This window comes from Hydra vulgaris, chromosome 09 (genome assembly GCF_038396675.1).
Source record: "Hydra vulgaris chromosome 09, alternate assembly HydraT2T_AEP".
In the NCBI taxonomy this organism is placed as follows: Eukaryota; Metazoa; Cnidaria; class Hydrozoa; order Anthoathecata; family Hydridae; genus Hydra; species Hydra vulgaris.
In genome coordinates this window covers 10,795,445-10,811,737 of record NC_088928.1, presented here as the reverse complement: position 1 = coordinate 10,811,737, position 16,293 = coordinate 10,795,445, and the positions used below count along the sequence as shown (strand labels likewise).

Sequence of the window (16,293 nt, the reverse complement as noted above, 5' to 3'; positions counted from 1 at the left end):
GTTACGACAAGCATAGCTCATTGCTTGTGAGGCTGTGCTCTATCTATGAATGAATCAAGTTCTCTTTAAACTTAAATATGCCAAAAGAAAATCAAAATATTCAAAATAAAAAACCATCCCCACCACCTAATTGTTTTAATATATCTTTTACTAATATTCGTGGTCTGCAAAGCAACCTTCCATCAGTTAAATGTTACTTCTCGCAAAATTCACCAGACTTGCTTGCTCTTAGTGAGACTAATTTAAATTCTGTTATTCTTTCTTCTGATCTCAGTGTTGATGGGTACTATCCTTTGATTCACTAAGAATCCAGTAGGCACATACTTGGCCTATATGCGTATACATACGCATCGATTTGCCTATTTGTCGTGAAATCAGGTTAAAATCCTTTGACCATTTCTTTATATGCTTCCGCTTAGCACCTCTTCACTCTATCACCTTTCTCTTTGTTCTTCATCATTCTCCTTCTTCCCAAGACTGCACTCTTTTAGATATAACTTCTGATCATTGATCATGCTCTCTCTTTACCCCTCTGCCAATTTTGTTGTTATTGGTGACTTTAATGCTCATCACATTGAATGGCTTTGGCTCTAACACCAGTCACCCTGCTGGCACTAAAGCCTATAACTTCTGCATTTCTCAATCTTTTATTCAGATAGTTAACTTTGTGACTCATTTTCCTGACAATACTAATAATTTACCTTCACTCCTTGATTTATGTCTGGTCTCTGATCCTAGCTTGTGTTCAGTTTCTCCTCTTTCTCCCTTAGGTGGTTCTGAAATCTTCATTAAGGTTGTTAACAAAGGAAGGTCTAACATTCCATCTCTCATTCATGGGACTGATCTTATTACTTCTCCCAAGAATAAGGCTGAATTATATCCAAAGAACTTTTCTTCTAATTCAACTCTCAAACCATATAACCATTCTCTTCCTTCCATTCCAGTTAAACAGGTTAACCCATTGTTAGACATTCAAATCACTCCAGCTTCCATTGCTAAAGTCATATCTTGATTAAACCCTTCTATGGCTTGTGGTTCAGACAACATTCCTGTCACAGTCTTACAAAATTGTTCTCCAGAACTTCCTTCAATTTTCTCTACACTATTTAACAAGTGCTTGACAAAGTCTTGTTTTCCTGCCTGCTGGAAAATGGCATCTGTTGTTCCAATTTTCAAAAACGCTGGTAAACATTCTGACCCCTCTATTTATCGTCCAATCAGTCTTTTTTCTGTTATTAGCAAGGTTTTTGAGAATTTGATAAACAAATTTCTCACATCCCATCTTGAGTCAAATAACTTGCTGTCAAACAATCAATACGGTTTTCAATCCTCTCACTCTACGGCTAGCTTGCTAACTTCTGTGACTGAAAGATTTTATGGTGCATTAGATGGAGGCGAAGAGGCTAGGGCTATTGCTCTTGATATATCTAAGACTTTCGACAAAGTTTAGCGCGTTGGTCTTCTCCATAAGTTTGTTTCATATGGTGTACCTGGGAAAGTTTTTGAGATTATCAAATTGTTTATTTCTAACTGCTTTATTAAAGTCATCCTCGAAGGCCAACACTCTTCTTTATTTTCAGAAACTTCTGGGATACCTCAAGGTTCTATCCTTGGTCCTATTTTGTTTCTTATCTACATTAATGATCTTCCCAATAACCTTACATCTAAAGTTGCTCTTTTTTGCTGTTGACTCGACTTTATACTCCTGTCTTGACAAAAAGCCTACTCTTTTTGATCACTTAGAACAGGAAGCCAATCGTGAATCTGATGTCACTTCTGTAACAGATTGGGGCTCACAGCAGCTTGTAAATTTTAACTCCAACAAAACTCAGTTATTAACTGCAAACAACAATCGCAGTGTCGACATTCCTATATAATATGAATGACAACCCTCTCACTAAGTCCTCTTCTTTATGTCTTCTTGGATTATCATTTACTACTGACTTTTCATGGAAACCATATATACAATCGATTGCTAAATTAGCATTTGTGAATGTTGCTTCTCTTTATCATGCTTGCCATTTTCTCTCTCCTGATTCCATTCTCTACCTCTACAAATCTCTTATTCATTCCTGTATGGAATACTATTGTATTATTTGGGCTGGTTCTTCTAAGGATGCTCTTTTGCTTCTAGACAAGGTTCAAAAACGCATTGTAAATATAGTTGGACCCAGTCTATCTGCTAAGCTTGAGCCTCTTTCCCATTGTCATATAGTTGCATCTCTTTCTCTTTTCTACAAATACTATCATGGTTGCTGCTAAAAGGAGCTTTTATCTCTAGTTCCATCAACTAAAACTCATTCTTGCTTGACTTGCCATTCATCAAAGTGTCATTCTGTTCCTGTATCTGTCCCTGTATGCTCCAAAAACTTTTATTTGTCTAGTTTTTTTCCCTGCACTTCAACTGTTTGGAACTCTCTCCCATCTTCATGTTTTCCTGACTTATACAACCTTCAACTTTTTAAGTCTTCTGTCAAATGTTTCCTTGCTCTATAACTTTATTCTTTTATTCTAATATCTCCAAACTTAATAGTGGTTGCTTGCAGCCTTGTTGGGAGTGAATCAGAATTAAAAAAAAAATTAGATACAAAAAAATCATCAAGTTTTATATCTTTCTCTGCATTATGAAATATATGAAAAAATGAAACTAACACTTACTTTTGTTATTATTATTATTATTTCAAGTTATTTATTACTATTATTATCCAACTTTTTTCAAACTTAATTCACTTCAAAAATGGCTGCAAGCAACCACTATTAAGTTGGGAGTTACTTAAAACAAAGAATGTTGTTAATGAGTAAGGAAACGTTTGACAGAAGATTTGAAATGTTGTAGGATGAGTCGGGAAAACATGAAGAAAAGTAAAAGTTCTAAAGCATTGATGTGCAAAGAAAAAATTTACAAAGAATAAAACTAGATGAATAAAAGTTTTTAGACCATAAAAGGACAGATAAAGTAAAAAGATGCAACTTTGCTCAATGACAAGTCAAGCAAGAATGAGTTTTGGTTGATGGAACTAGAAAAGGTAGTTCCTTTGAGAAACAACCATGATAGAATTTGTAGAAAAGAGAAAAAAAGTTTCAAGCAACAAATCAGACATAAGAACTCTATGAGGGCGCATAACTATTCCACTCTGACAAAGATATGCTCAACAGGAGCTGACGTCGCATGGAAACAGAAATACTTGTCAAATATATATTTCTAATTTTTGAATATTGTTTCATTATGTACAGTTTTTTTAACAAAAACTCTTTTTGATTAAATTCTAATGATTTATTTGTTCAAGATTTGTCAAAACTATTTTTTTGGTAAAGGTCTTTTGAATCTGAGGTGTAACACTCTTGTTAGTAGATGTCAAAGTGGTTTCTGGTGTTGTTCTTGAGCAAGTCTTTGATAGTTCAGTGACTGAACTATCAAAGAAGCATAATTAAACTATTACTTATTGGTTCATTTTATTAAAAAAACTTTATTAAAAATACCTAACTAACAACTTTTATGAACAGATTTAAATAAATTAAAAATAAAAATAGTATAAATAAATTTTAAAAAAAAACTTTATAACAAATTATAATTTAAATTTAATAAAAACTATTTTAATTCAAAAAACCTTTGAAACTTTGTTTTAAATTTTAAGAAAAATTCACGTGTTTAAATCTTTTTTAAATTTTGAAATGTTTTAAAGCGTTAAAACTTGTAACTTAACATATAGATGTAATAAACTCCCGTTAACCAATCATGTCATTGATTATTGTTTTAAAATGACTAGTCAAAAATGGCAAATTAAACCCTGACATAAAATACTAAATTAAGTTCTAAAATTATGCGGTAGTGGTGTAGTGTTAGAGCACTTGCCTCATAAGCGAGAAGTTCTGAGCTCAATCGCCACCACATCCCTGGTAGTACCGCGTTCAACTTGTTTCTCCCTGCAGCGACCTCGTTTGTCGAGGTTTGTGTTTCGGAGTTATAGAGTTGAGAGAGAGTTGTGACCACAAAAGTAGCCTCCTCGACTGAAGTGGCCTTCTTGGTCTTTTGGAGGTAAATAATTAAAAAAAAAAAGCTTTCAAGTAAACAAGTTTTTGTTTAAAAGAGTTATTTTCAAGTAAATAACTTTTTTAAATAAAATCAACTTTAGCAAAAGTTTTAAAATGCAAACACGAAAGAAAGTTCTGAATTCAATAACAAAAGGTGAAAGGCCAAGACCAAAACATTTAAGGCCAAGACTAAAATGTTCAAGGCTAAAGCTAACAGTTTCAAGGCCAAGGCCAAGGACTAACAACTCTGACTCAACTAACAACAGTGGCTCAAATTTGGCAGATAAACCAGGTCCAACTACATTTACAATGCATTTTTAGACCTTATCTAGAAGAGAAAGAGTGTCATTAAAAGAACCAGCCCTAATATGACAATAGTATTTCATAAAAGGTCAAATGTGAAATCGTGTTCAGAAACAAATAAGAGAATTGTAGAGGTAAGGATGGAAACCGGAGAAAAGAAATTGTGAGCAAGAAAAGAGGAAACCATAGAAGATGTTAACATTGTAATGGATTGCCAGTATTGCTTCCATGAGATAGTAAATAAATGGTAAATGTGATAGTAAGGTCAGTGGTAAATGATAATCCAAGATGGCATAAAGTAGAGTACTTATTGAAAGAGTTGCCACTCATTAATATAAGAATATTACCAATATTGCAATAATTGTTTGCTGTAAATAACTGAGTTTTGTTTGAATAAAAATTCATACCCAATGACTGGTGTACTTAATTCAAAATTATGGTAGAGGATATTGGTACACTCATCATTTATAACTTTTCAAAAGAATCATTTTCTTTATTATCATCATCACAGGAACCAATTCAGTTCTCGTTATGGAATTTTTTTTATAAAGTGTGACACATACTCTAAAATGTAGACCATGATTATGAATAAGTTGACCCATAAAATCTAAACTTTGAACTTCTTGCTAACTTAAGCTCTCTAGCTGAGATAACTAAGCTGAGACAACTATTTCTTTTTTTATTGATTGTCCAAAACTTAAATGTTGTTTTATTATTTTAATCATATTAAGTGCACTGCACAAAGTTTTACTTAATACCATTGTATATGAAACTTTGGAAACTTTAGTACTAGATTGGTAAAATAGCACTTCCTCCAAGCACTTCTAAGTACTAGATTGTTACTTGGTTTCTTGTTTGCATCCTTATTTAAAAAAGCTTGTGTAATTAAAGTTATTCATTCAATAACCTAATGACCTAAAATTATCTATTAAATCTTTTTGTAATAATGCTGAAATTAATAATATTATTATTATTATTAGTAGTGCCTACTTGAGCGTGCTTGAGACAAAAAGTATATGCAAATATCTAACTTGTGTAAACTTCAAATTATATAATGTTAAAACATATATCAAGTTTTACAGTTTTACTTTATTTTGAAAATTGCATTGCAGCAATACCTTCTTAACTTAGATTTATAGCATTTATTTGAACAATACAACTTAGTGGTATCACCATGGTTCAAACCCTTATGCTTAAACATTTGATTGATTGATTTTTTTTCAATGTTTTAAAATATAAAAAAAAACTTTTTAAAGTTCTATAGGTATTATATATAAACAAAAGTGAGAGAATTTTTAAAAAAAGCTTAAAATTTCTAAAAACATCAAAACAACAATAAATACTTAAATTATTGCACATATGCCATGATAGAGATATTTATGTTATTAATGTTCTCAAGTAAATAAATAGTGAAGTCTGCGCCTTTAACACACATTAAAAAGACAACTTTCTTTTTATAGGAAAAAAGATTTTACATTCAAACTTTTATTTTCTTAAAAATTAATTAAGGGGGTGAGGGTCCTTATAAGCTGCGGATGATCTGAACAATAATTATGCTTTGAAACTTAATAAAGAAAAAAATGAACAAGCCCATTCCTTTTTTATTATAAAAGTTTACAATTTTACAATAAGGAGTTATAATGCATCAAACACAAATTAATTTATAATATATATAAGTTATAAAGTATTGAGCAATAATTGTTAACTCAAAGATTTTATAGATTTTCATTTTCTACCCACTTGAAAAAATCATTGAAATAAAACTATATGAAGAAAAAGTATAGGAATAGTGTGGAACCATTACCTGTATTATGCAAGTCACAGTAAGTCTGCTATTTTGCATATTGGATTATTTACATATGTTTTTCAATTTTTTTATACCAAGCATAATTTATCAACACATTTGAATTAAGTATTGTAAATAGATGATAAATACAGTAAATTCCTGTGAACTCGAACTTCCAAGGGACCAAGGAAAACGGTTTGACTAAACAAATGTTTAACTTTAAGCAAAATAAAACAAGGGACTGTAGAAAATAGTTCAAGATAACAAAAATTTGAGTTAACCGGGAATCAACTGTTTATATATATATATATATATATATATACATATATATTTATATATATATATATATATATATATATATATATATATATATATATATATATATTTATATATATATATAACTATTTTTCTACTGCTTACTAAAAAATATTGAAGTAAAAAAGATGTATAAAAATGGTTGGTGTAGAATAGACTTACCAAGACCTATGTTTTTCGACTAGTTGTTATTAATGTTGAAAATAGAATCAAATTAAAATAATTACTATTAAATTTTATCTTACTAAACGTAAAAAAAAAAACTTGTCATTTTTTACCAATTAAAATTTTTTTTTAAATATTAAATTAAATAAAGCCTTGTGTATCATTACAATATTGAAGTAAAATTTAACTTTTATGATGAATGCATGAAAAAGTTTTTAATGATAAACTCATTTTTTTTAAATGCATGGAAAAATATTTTATTCAGAAAAATAAAAAAAAATTTCTTCTAAAAAACAGCTGTTTTTGACTTTAGTTAAAAAAAACAGCTGTTTTACTGTTACTTTTATATAGTATTCAGAAACCCTACCTGCCATTTTAAAACCCAATCTGTTACAGATGAGAAATCAAATTTTAGATCAGTTGCCTGTGCTAAACAATTGAAAGAAAAAGAGCCTTTGAACTTCAAGGATATTTTTCAAGTTGGTCTTCAAGGATGACTTAATTATCTCCAAAATCATAACTAAATCATTTTTAAAAAATGATTTAATTATCTCCAAATTTTTCCCAGATACACGATATGAAGCAAACTTATGGAGAAAAACAGCATGACAAACTCTATTGAAAGCTTTTGATATGTCAAATGCTTTTAATTTGTCAAACTATTTATTTCATATCATGATCTTATTTTCGATCTGAATATATCATACATATTCAGATAAAAATCTGTTTTGATTATCAGACTAAGATTTGAAATAAGATAATTAGACTTGAGATAAGATTTGTTGATTTTTTTGTAATTATACAAGTAAAAACAATATATAAAAAAAATTTAAATAAAATTTGTAAACAATCTTTAGAAAATGATAATGACCTTATTTTAGAAAAATCAATTTCTTCAAGTTATTCATTCCAAATGTTATTATACAGTATTGTGAAAAAGTTAAAAACCACAAAAAAAACAAATCATGATTTATTTTTATTTTTAAATTTTTTTTAACCGAATATATTTTTCTGGTAAAAAGAATAATAATAGTAAATTTTAGAAAATAGACAAACAAAATAAAAAATAATAATAGTGATTATATTTGTTTAAAACTTTTAAACAAATATAAAAAATGTATTTAAAGTTTTATAGGTAATTTTTATTTTAAAAAAATTGTGAAAAAGTTAAGAACCACAGAATAAAAAATGATAATTTTTACCACCTAATACCGCGTAATTCTACCATGAATTTTTAAGCACTCATTTATACAATTTGGCATTGAGTCTATTAAATTCTCTAAAATATGTTTGGGAACATTTCCAAGTATTGCTGGTAAAATATTGTGCAACTCCTCAAGGCTCCTTGGTGCTTTCTTGGCAATCTCTTTATCAAGCCAACTCCAAAGATTTTCAATGCAATTTAGATCTGGGCTATTTGGTGGCCAAGTTAGACGCTCAATATTTTTACTTTCAAATCATTCAGAGACAATTTTAGCCCTGTGACATGGTGCATTGTCTTGCTGAAAAATGAACGGAACGCTTTGCTCAAGTGCATCAATTAATGGTAACAAGTTGTTATTTAAAATATCGACATAATAAGTAGAGTTGAGTCGACCATCAAATAATTGAAACATACTGAGACCATAGTATGTCATGCAGCACCCTACTCCAACCGACCCGCTACCTTGTTTTGTTCTTTGAACGATATAATCGTTATTATATTTTCCTGAAGGCTGCCTGCAAATCATAATTCGGTTTTTTCGGTTATCAACCTTGATATTCATCTCATCACTGAACATTACTGTCCTCTATTTTTGTTTAGACCATTCTTTGACGCTGTGGCAAAATTCTTTTCGCTTTTTTATATGTTGTTTGGTAAGTCGCGGTTTTAGAACAGCTTTTTTTCATAACATATTGTTAGCTAATAGTTTCCTACGCACAAGTGATGCCGAGGCTTGACGTCCATTTGAAAGCTTTCATTCCCTTCTTAATTCATGCGACGGCATGGTTCGATTTTTCTTTGCCAACCTGATTAAAAGGCGATCATCATTGGGTGTCGTCAAATGCGGTCTTCCAGAACGATGGCGATCAACGTAAGATTTTGTCTCTTTGAATCTTTTGATGATTGTTAGCACCAAACTATGTGATCGCTTTACTATTCTTCCAATTTCGCGAGCGGATTTACCTTCCTGGTGAAAATGCACCACTTTTACATGATCTTCATAGGTAATAGCTTTTCTGCTCATTTTTTCAAAAGGAAAGAATTTTTTTTTGTTTGAAATTAAATACTTTTTTTAAAAGTATTTAAAAAAATTAATTTTTTTCAAATGTGTTTATTGGTTCTTTGGTAATAACTCAGGTCATTAAAAGAATATTTAAAAAAAAAGGGAAAAATAAATTTAAAAAGACGTTTCCGCCGCATTTAGCACAAAAAATTCTTTGTGGTTCTTAACTTTTTCACAAAAAAAAATATAAAAAAAAATTAACACATAATATTTAATCCTTATTTTTTATAGGTTCTATTAACTAACTTTCAAAAAAAAAAAATTTTCTTTTTTCTCATGCTATATTTAATATGTTTGAAAAAAAAAGACTATTTTATTATCTATAGAATAAAAAATAATTAAATTTATTTGAAAAATTTTTTTTTTTTATTTAGTGGTTCTTAACTTTTTCACAATACTGTAAATGATAACGCTTGTTTTTACAAATGTAAGTTAAAATAATTTTTGCTCTCTAAAAGTTTTTTGGTGTAGGTACACTGTAAAAAATTTTTGGTGTAGGTACACTGTAAAAAATTTTTGGTGTAGGTACACTGTAAAAAATTTTTGGTGTAGGTACACTGTAAAAAATTTTTGGTGTAGGTACACTGTAAAAAATTTTTGGTGCAGGTACACTGTAAAAAATTTTTGGTGTAGGTACACTGTAAAAATTATTTGGTGTAGGTACACTGTAAAAAATTTTTGGTGTAGGTACACTGTAAAAAATTTTTTTCCCATAGGGAAAAAAATTTAACTTGTTGAATATATATGTAATTTTCAAAAATATTCATATGTACTAACTCAACACAAAATATTCATATGTACTAACTAAAACAAAACATTGTAATTAATACTCTGCAATCATTTTTATAATATTTTTTTATAATATTTGCTGCAAATAATTGACCTTGCAAATAATAGAGAGAAGACTGATTAGGTTTTTAGTTGAAAGAGTCAGAGTGTTTTCCAGAGTTTTTATAAATTAGAAGCACAGTTTTTTTTCTTGTCCTAAAGTAATTTTCACATAATTAAAAATTACTTTAAGACAAAAAGATGCTGTAATTTATATAAAATAAATACATAAGTTTACCTACAGCTACTATGTTTTGCCAGAATAATAAATAACAGGCAAAACACTTGTCAAACATTTGGATGTCTAACAATGAGTTAACCTGTTTAACTGGAATGTCAGGAAGAGTGCAATCATTCAATTCAAATTCACAATTAAATTTTTAGATTGCCAGAAATATTTTTGTTTATTCAGAGCAACATCTTTTGCATTTTAAACATTATTTAGTTTGTATTTATTGTTTAAACAAGTTTAGACAGGCAATACAATCATATTTTTGCATGTAGGTTAAATTTTTTGCTTAGAAAAAATTCATAGATTATAAATTATACAGAAAATTTAAAGTTAGAAATAGAATACTAATATATAGGAGCGTTAAAATTTTTTTGCATATATTAGTATTAGTATTAGTTTCTGCTGTGACTGGTATTTTTGCATATATTAGTATTAGTTTCTGCTGTGACTGGTATTGCTACCAGCGAGTGTGATTTTATACACACTTTGACAGCTGAGTCTCGCGATGGTTTGACTCCCATCGATCAAGTCTTGCTTTAAATGAATATTAATTTGCAACAAATTTTTTTAAATATTAATGAAATTGGAAATAAAAATTTAAAACTTAGAAACATCTAACTTTGGGGGTCCAGACAATTAGGGGTCACAAACCATGGTCTGACCTCGCTGCAAGCAACGACTATTAGAGTTAAAAATTACTGGAAGAGAAAAGATGAAGTTTATAGAGCAAGATAATGACAACTTAAAAAATTGCAAATTATAGGAATCAGGAAAACAGGAAGAAGAGAGCGAATACTAAAGAACTGATGTTCAAGGAAAAAAACTAAACGAATAAGAATTTTTGGAGCACTTAGAAACAGTCACAGTACAAGGATGAGTCTTAATTGAATGACAAGTAACACAAGAATGAATTTATTAGATGGAAAAAGAGGCGAAATTTTTTTAGAGCAGCACCCATTTTCAAAATTTACTAGTAGCTTTACTTGCTCTATCTTGAAAAACCAGACCTTAAGAAATTAGCCTCGATCCATGCATCTTTAAACTTGGCTAACAAATTACCTTTTAAACTAAATTCAAGAGCTTCAAATGGAACATCTCAGCATGCTTTTATATTTATATAATAACTTTGCATAAAAAATCATACTGATAAAACCATCTTTAAAGGCTTTAATATCGCTTAAGTAAGTGCATATATATTTTGATTAATCATTAATTAATTAAGTAGATATATATTCTTAAATAAATGCATATATATTCTAAAGTAAGTGCATATATATTCTTAAGTAAGTGCATATACAGTATTGGTCATTAATAACAATCTATCATGTGTGTTTTTTTTGATATCATTGGACTTTGATTGATACAAAATCAATGATTTTTTGACTCTTCTTAAATATAAAAAATGTATGAGTAAATGTATGATGAGTATTCTATTTTCTTTCAAATAAATATAGATATTCATAAAAATATTATTTGATGTGCTAATTTTTTTTATTTTTTTATTATCTTATTATTTACTTGATATGAACTCTTCATCAACTTTCTTCGTCGTCCTTGGTGCACAAAAAACCTTTCATATAAAAAATTAGCTACTAAATTGCTTGCAGATTTGTTTTTAAAAAGGATTTTTAAAATAGGCCAAAACTGCTTGTGGGTTTGTTGTTTTTTTTTAAATCTTTTTTTTACAATTTTTTTTTGAAATATAAGTGTGAAATGAAACTTACAACATAATTTTGTTTAATAATAATATAAAAGTATACTAAAAAGTGGGTGGTGGCAAACAAATTAAATAATTGTTACTTTATGTTATTTTACTTTTATATTTTATATGAAAAATTTATATCCTTTAAAAAAAACAAAAAAATTTTGCTCCTTTAATAAGGAAAAACTCTGTTTCTTTAGTAAGGCTAAAAATCTCAATTTAACTACAAATGTCTTGACAAACGTATTGCTAAGTATCATAACTAATTGTAAAGACTAAAAAGTAGAAAATAAAATATAGCAAAAACATTTGCTCAAAAATATAATCTTTTTTGTACTAAAAAGCGGAAAATAAGCTTTTTAATTTAATTTAATAGTTCAGTAAACTAAAGATTGACAGGTATCTTTCTAAATAAATCCTAAATGCCTAGAAAATTCATGGTTTTTAGCCATGAATTTTCTAGGTATTTAGGATTTATTATTAATTATCATTTTAGCAACCTTTTACACTTGTAAATGATAATTTTGAGAAATGAAGTGAGAAGTGAAGCCGGAGAAGGCAAATAAATCTTATATATATTATGCGTACCTAATGAGTGTTTATAAGTGAAAAAGAATTAAAATTAAAAATTTAAATGACTTGAAACAAATGCTAAAAATAAAAAATTCAAAGTTAAAATATTTCATTAAAGAATTTCTTTATAAACTATATTACTCTCGCATCCCTATTAAAAGAAGGGGGGGGGGGGGACGTTTAATAATTTTTTGAAAATCCCCCCCCCCATTTTTTAGATCTAGACTGAAATTCCCACACCCTCCTTTTATTCCCCCCCTCCTTGTATAAAGGGCTCGATAGTAAGAGCATTAACGATAACATTTTTCTTTAAAAGCAAGACATGTTACGCACATTTATGTTATTTATTAACTGAATTACTTAACTATTTATTAACTACCATGTCTTTTATTATATTAATATTTATTATTATTAATATATTAGCATCAATTATTTAATTAATAAAAAAATATTCTTAAAAAAAAAAAAAATAGACTCCAATAGGAATTAAACCCAGAGCGCAGACACCACAATCAAATTTATTACCCACTACACCACACAATATTGTAACTCAATAAGTTAATAAAGTTTAAATAAAATGAACTTGTTTTGACGCATGATATTCTTTAAGTAATTATCTTGTAATTAATTTGTAACTGTTTTAATTAACTTGTAATTAAGTTGATTAAGTAATTAATCAACTTGTTTCTCCATGCAGCAGCCTTGCTCGTCAAGGTTCGTGTTTCGGAGTTATAGAGTTGAAAGAGGGTTATAACCACAATTAAGTAGCCTCCTCGTCTGTAGTGGCCTTTTCGGCCTTGGGGTTAGTGTTACGTCAACATTACACTACCAGGGAACCAATGACCTGGGTAAATATATATTAGATAGGTTAATATATATTAGATTTCTAAATAAATTCTGCGCAAATCCGTCAATCTTTAGTTTACTGAACTATTAAACTTTAATTAAAAAGCTTTTTTTCTGTTTTTTAGTACAAAAAAAATTATACTTTTAAATAAATATTTTTGCTATATTTGATTTTGACCTCAAATGTTTTTGCTATATTTGATTTGATCTCATAATCTAAAATAATTATCATGACCAAAATTAACAATCTATTATTTCAAACTTCCTTCAAAATTTCATTCGTCTTTGATTAAAACTTTGCACTTATTTTCAAACTAATTATAATTATTTGAGAATTTTTATTTAAATTGTTATAAATGTTTGAAAAATTTGCGTAAAATGAAATAGATAAATGAGTATCTACATGTTTCTAATTTAACTACAATATTTCAGCAATAAAAAAATCAATTTGACTGAAAAATTTTTGATAATGTAAAATCAAAATGTAAAATCATAATAATGAATGATCAAAACATCTTAATGAGAGAACCACAAAACATTTTAACACAACATGCCATTTTTAGCAGAATAATAAGCCGACATTAAAGATACAATGCAATTCAAAATCTTCCATGTCCTAAAAGACTCAGCATTTCAAATAAAAAAAAGTGAATGTTCACTTATTTTTATATTGAAAAAAAATAAAAGCTTATGAACTACTGATCTCAGTCAAAAAAGACAAAAGCTTCTGGTGTTGTTGCTAGTGCTCAAACAATTAGAAGAGTACTACAATAACACAATTACATGTGAAGAGCTGCTTGCAAAAAACCACATCTATTGATAAAACATCATAAACAAGAAAAAACTGGTGTTTAACTCATAAAATTTGGTCTATGAGCATGAGCGTGTAACCTTCTTTTCAGATATAAAATAAACATTAAGGTTGATTTAAGAAAAATTAAAATAATGCTGAGAAGAAAGCCACATGAAAAAATGTACCCAAATTGTTCTACATATAGAGCAAAACATGGAAGTGGTAGTATAAATATCTGGGCCTGCATGAACTATAAAGGCGTCGGTTGTTTCAAAATTTGTAGTCTGGGTTAAACCACAATTTTTTTTAAATTGAAATAAAAGACCTGGACCAGCTGAAAGAATTAGTAACAAAATTACTGAATTGTTACTAGTGTTCCAAAAGAGATTACTCAGAATTTAGTGAACTCCATACCGAAACATATCAATGAATGCTTAAAAGCAAAAAGATGGTCAACAAAATATTAATTTTATGTTTTGTAAGTATTGAATAAAAGGTTTGTTAATTTTATTTTTGTGGTTTGTTTATTTTGGCCACATTTTTTTTTTATCCAAATGAACACTTTAATTTCAATATTTTATTTTTTATTTTTTCTAATTTTTCTTATTTTATAATAAATTTATATTGTGATTAATTGATTTATTTCAATAAAAAAAACTTATTAAAAAAATCACTTTTAGTTCATAAAATATTTAATTTCAAACTTATATTCATTCTAAAATAACATGATGGATTGTTATTAATGGCCAATACTGTTTATTCTTAAGTGCATATATATTCTTAAGTAAGTGCATATATATTCTTAAGTAAGTGCATATATATTCTGATTAATAATTTCATCTGTAAACAAGTTATTTTCACTTATTTTGTGATTTTGCAAACTTAAGATGCCACTCAACAAGAAATGTGTAAAAAAATATATATATATATTAGACTACATTCTATAACTTCAAAAAAAAAAAAAAAAAAGTTTGAACCAATCTAATTTAATCTTATTATAAAAGCTTAGAATATATGCAAACTTACCCATTTCACCTTTAAACTGGACACTTATGTTAAAAAGAGAGAAATACTCTGGAAGTTGACTCATTGCTGATTCAACTACGTTGTTGCGATCAATTACCAAAACTAAATGGGACTGATTGAGCAACAGATTTGTTCTAAAAATATTGAAAAACTGTATTAAAATAAAGAATTGAGACTGACTTAGACTAAAGGAGATTTTAAATTGCTGTAAAATGTTGTAAAATAGTCAAAAACTAATTTTAGTTTAGCACCTACTGTGTGTGCTTTCTGTGAAGTAAATATTCTATGTGTACTATATTTACTGTATGTAAATATTCTGTGAAGTAAATATTTTATGTGTACTATATTTACTATATGTAAATATTTTGTGAAGTAAATATTCTATGTGTACTATATTTTATGTGTACTATATTTACTATATGTAAATAATCTGTGAAGTAAATATTCTATGTGTACTACATTTACTATATGTAAATATTTTGTGAGGTTTATAAAATATAAAAGAAATTGTTATGATTAGAAATAAGAGCTACACAAGAAGAAAACTATGGGGTAGAGTGTGGCACAACTTGAAACCAATGATAAGAAAAGTTTCCATGCATCAAAGATGATGACTCAATGCATCAAAGAGTGAAGGTAAGTGATTAGCATTGTCAGGAAACTGAAAATGAAAAGGAAAAAAAAAACTTACTATTTTGTAAAAGAAATTAAGAAAAACAAAAACTTAGAGCTGTGGTAGCAGAAACAGTGGTACTAGAACTAAGCCATTCATTCACACCATTCAGTGTGATGATAAAGTCACTAATAACAATTATATTGGCTAATTGATATAGAAAAATGACTTGGTCAATTTGATCAGAAATAACATCAAAAAGAGTGCAGTCTTGAGATAAAGGAGACAAGAAATAACATCAAAAAGAGTGCAGTCTTGAGATAAAGGAGACAAGAAATAACATCAAAAAGAGTGCAGTCTTGAGATAAAGGAGACAAGAAATAACATCAAAAAGAGTGCAGTCTTGAGATAAAGGAGACAAGAAATAACATCAAAAAGAGTGCAGTCTTGAGATAAAGGAGACAAGAAAGAGAATGAACAGTTAGAACAATAAAGAATAAAAAAATAAAAGTGATTGAACAAAGAGGTGGAGACAAAAACACAAATAAGAATTGAGGAATTAAACCTGACTTCACTACATATAGGTGAAATGACACAAAAGTATTTGCATAAGCCATGCATGTGACTATTGGAGTGTTTGCAAATCAAAGGATAATAGCCATCAACATTAGGATCTGAAGATGAAACAGTTAAATTTAAATTAATCTCACACAGGGAAATTAGTTCATGCAAATACAGCAAAAGGTATGATTAATTAATGAAGCAAAAGATTTGACAGATAAAAAATCTCTGTTACTACTATGTTTAAAAAC

General features: G+C 28.3%; 1 protein-coding gene across 4 annotated transcripts in view; it reads right to left on the bottom strand.

Annotated features, from left to right (window-relative positions):
• Positions 1-16,293, bottom strand: part of LOC101238367 (uncharacterized) — an 81,454-nt gene that overhangs the window by 26,581 nt on the left and 38,580 nt on the right. For all 4 annotated transcript variants that reach the window (XR_010640637.1, XM_065804700.1, XM_065804699.1 and 1 more), the window contains exon 8: positions 14,869-15,002. Coding sequence is in view for 3 of the 4 variants with exons in the window: in XM_065804700.1 (XP_065660772.1) it covers positions 14,869-15,002 (134 nt within the window). In the remaining variant the exon portion in view is untranslated. The remainder of the gene's footprint in view (positions 1-14,868; positions 15,003-16,293) is intronic.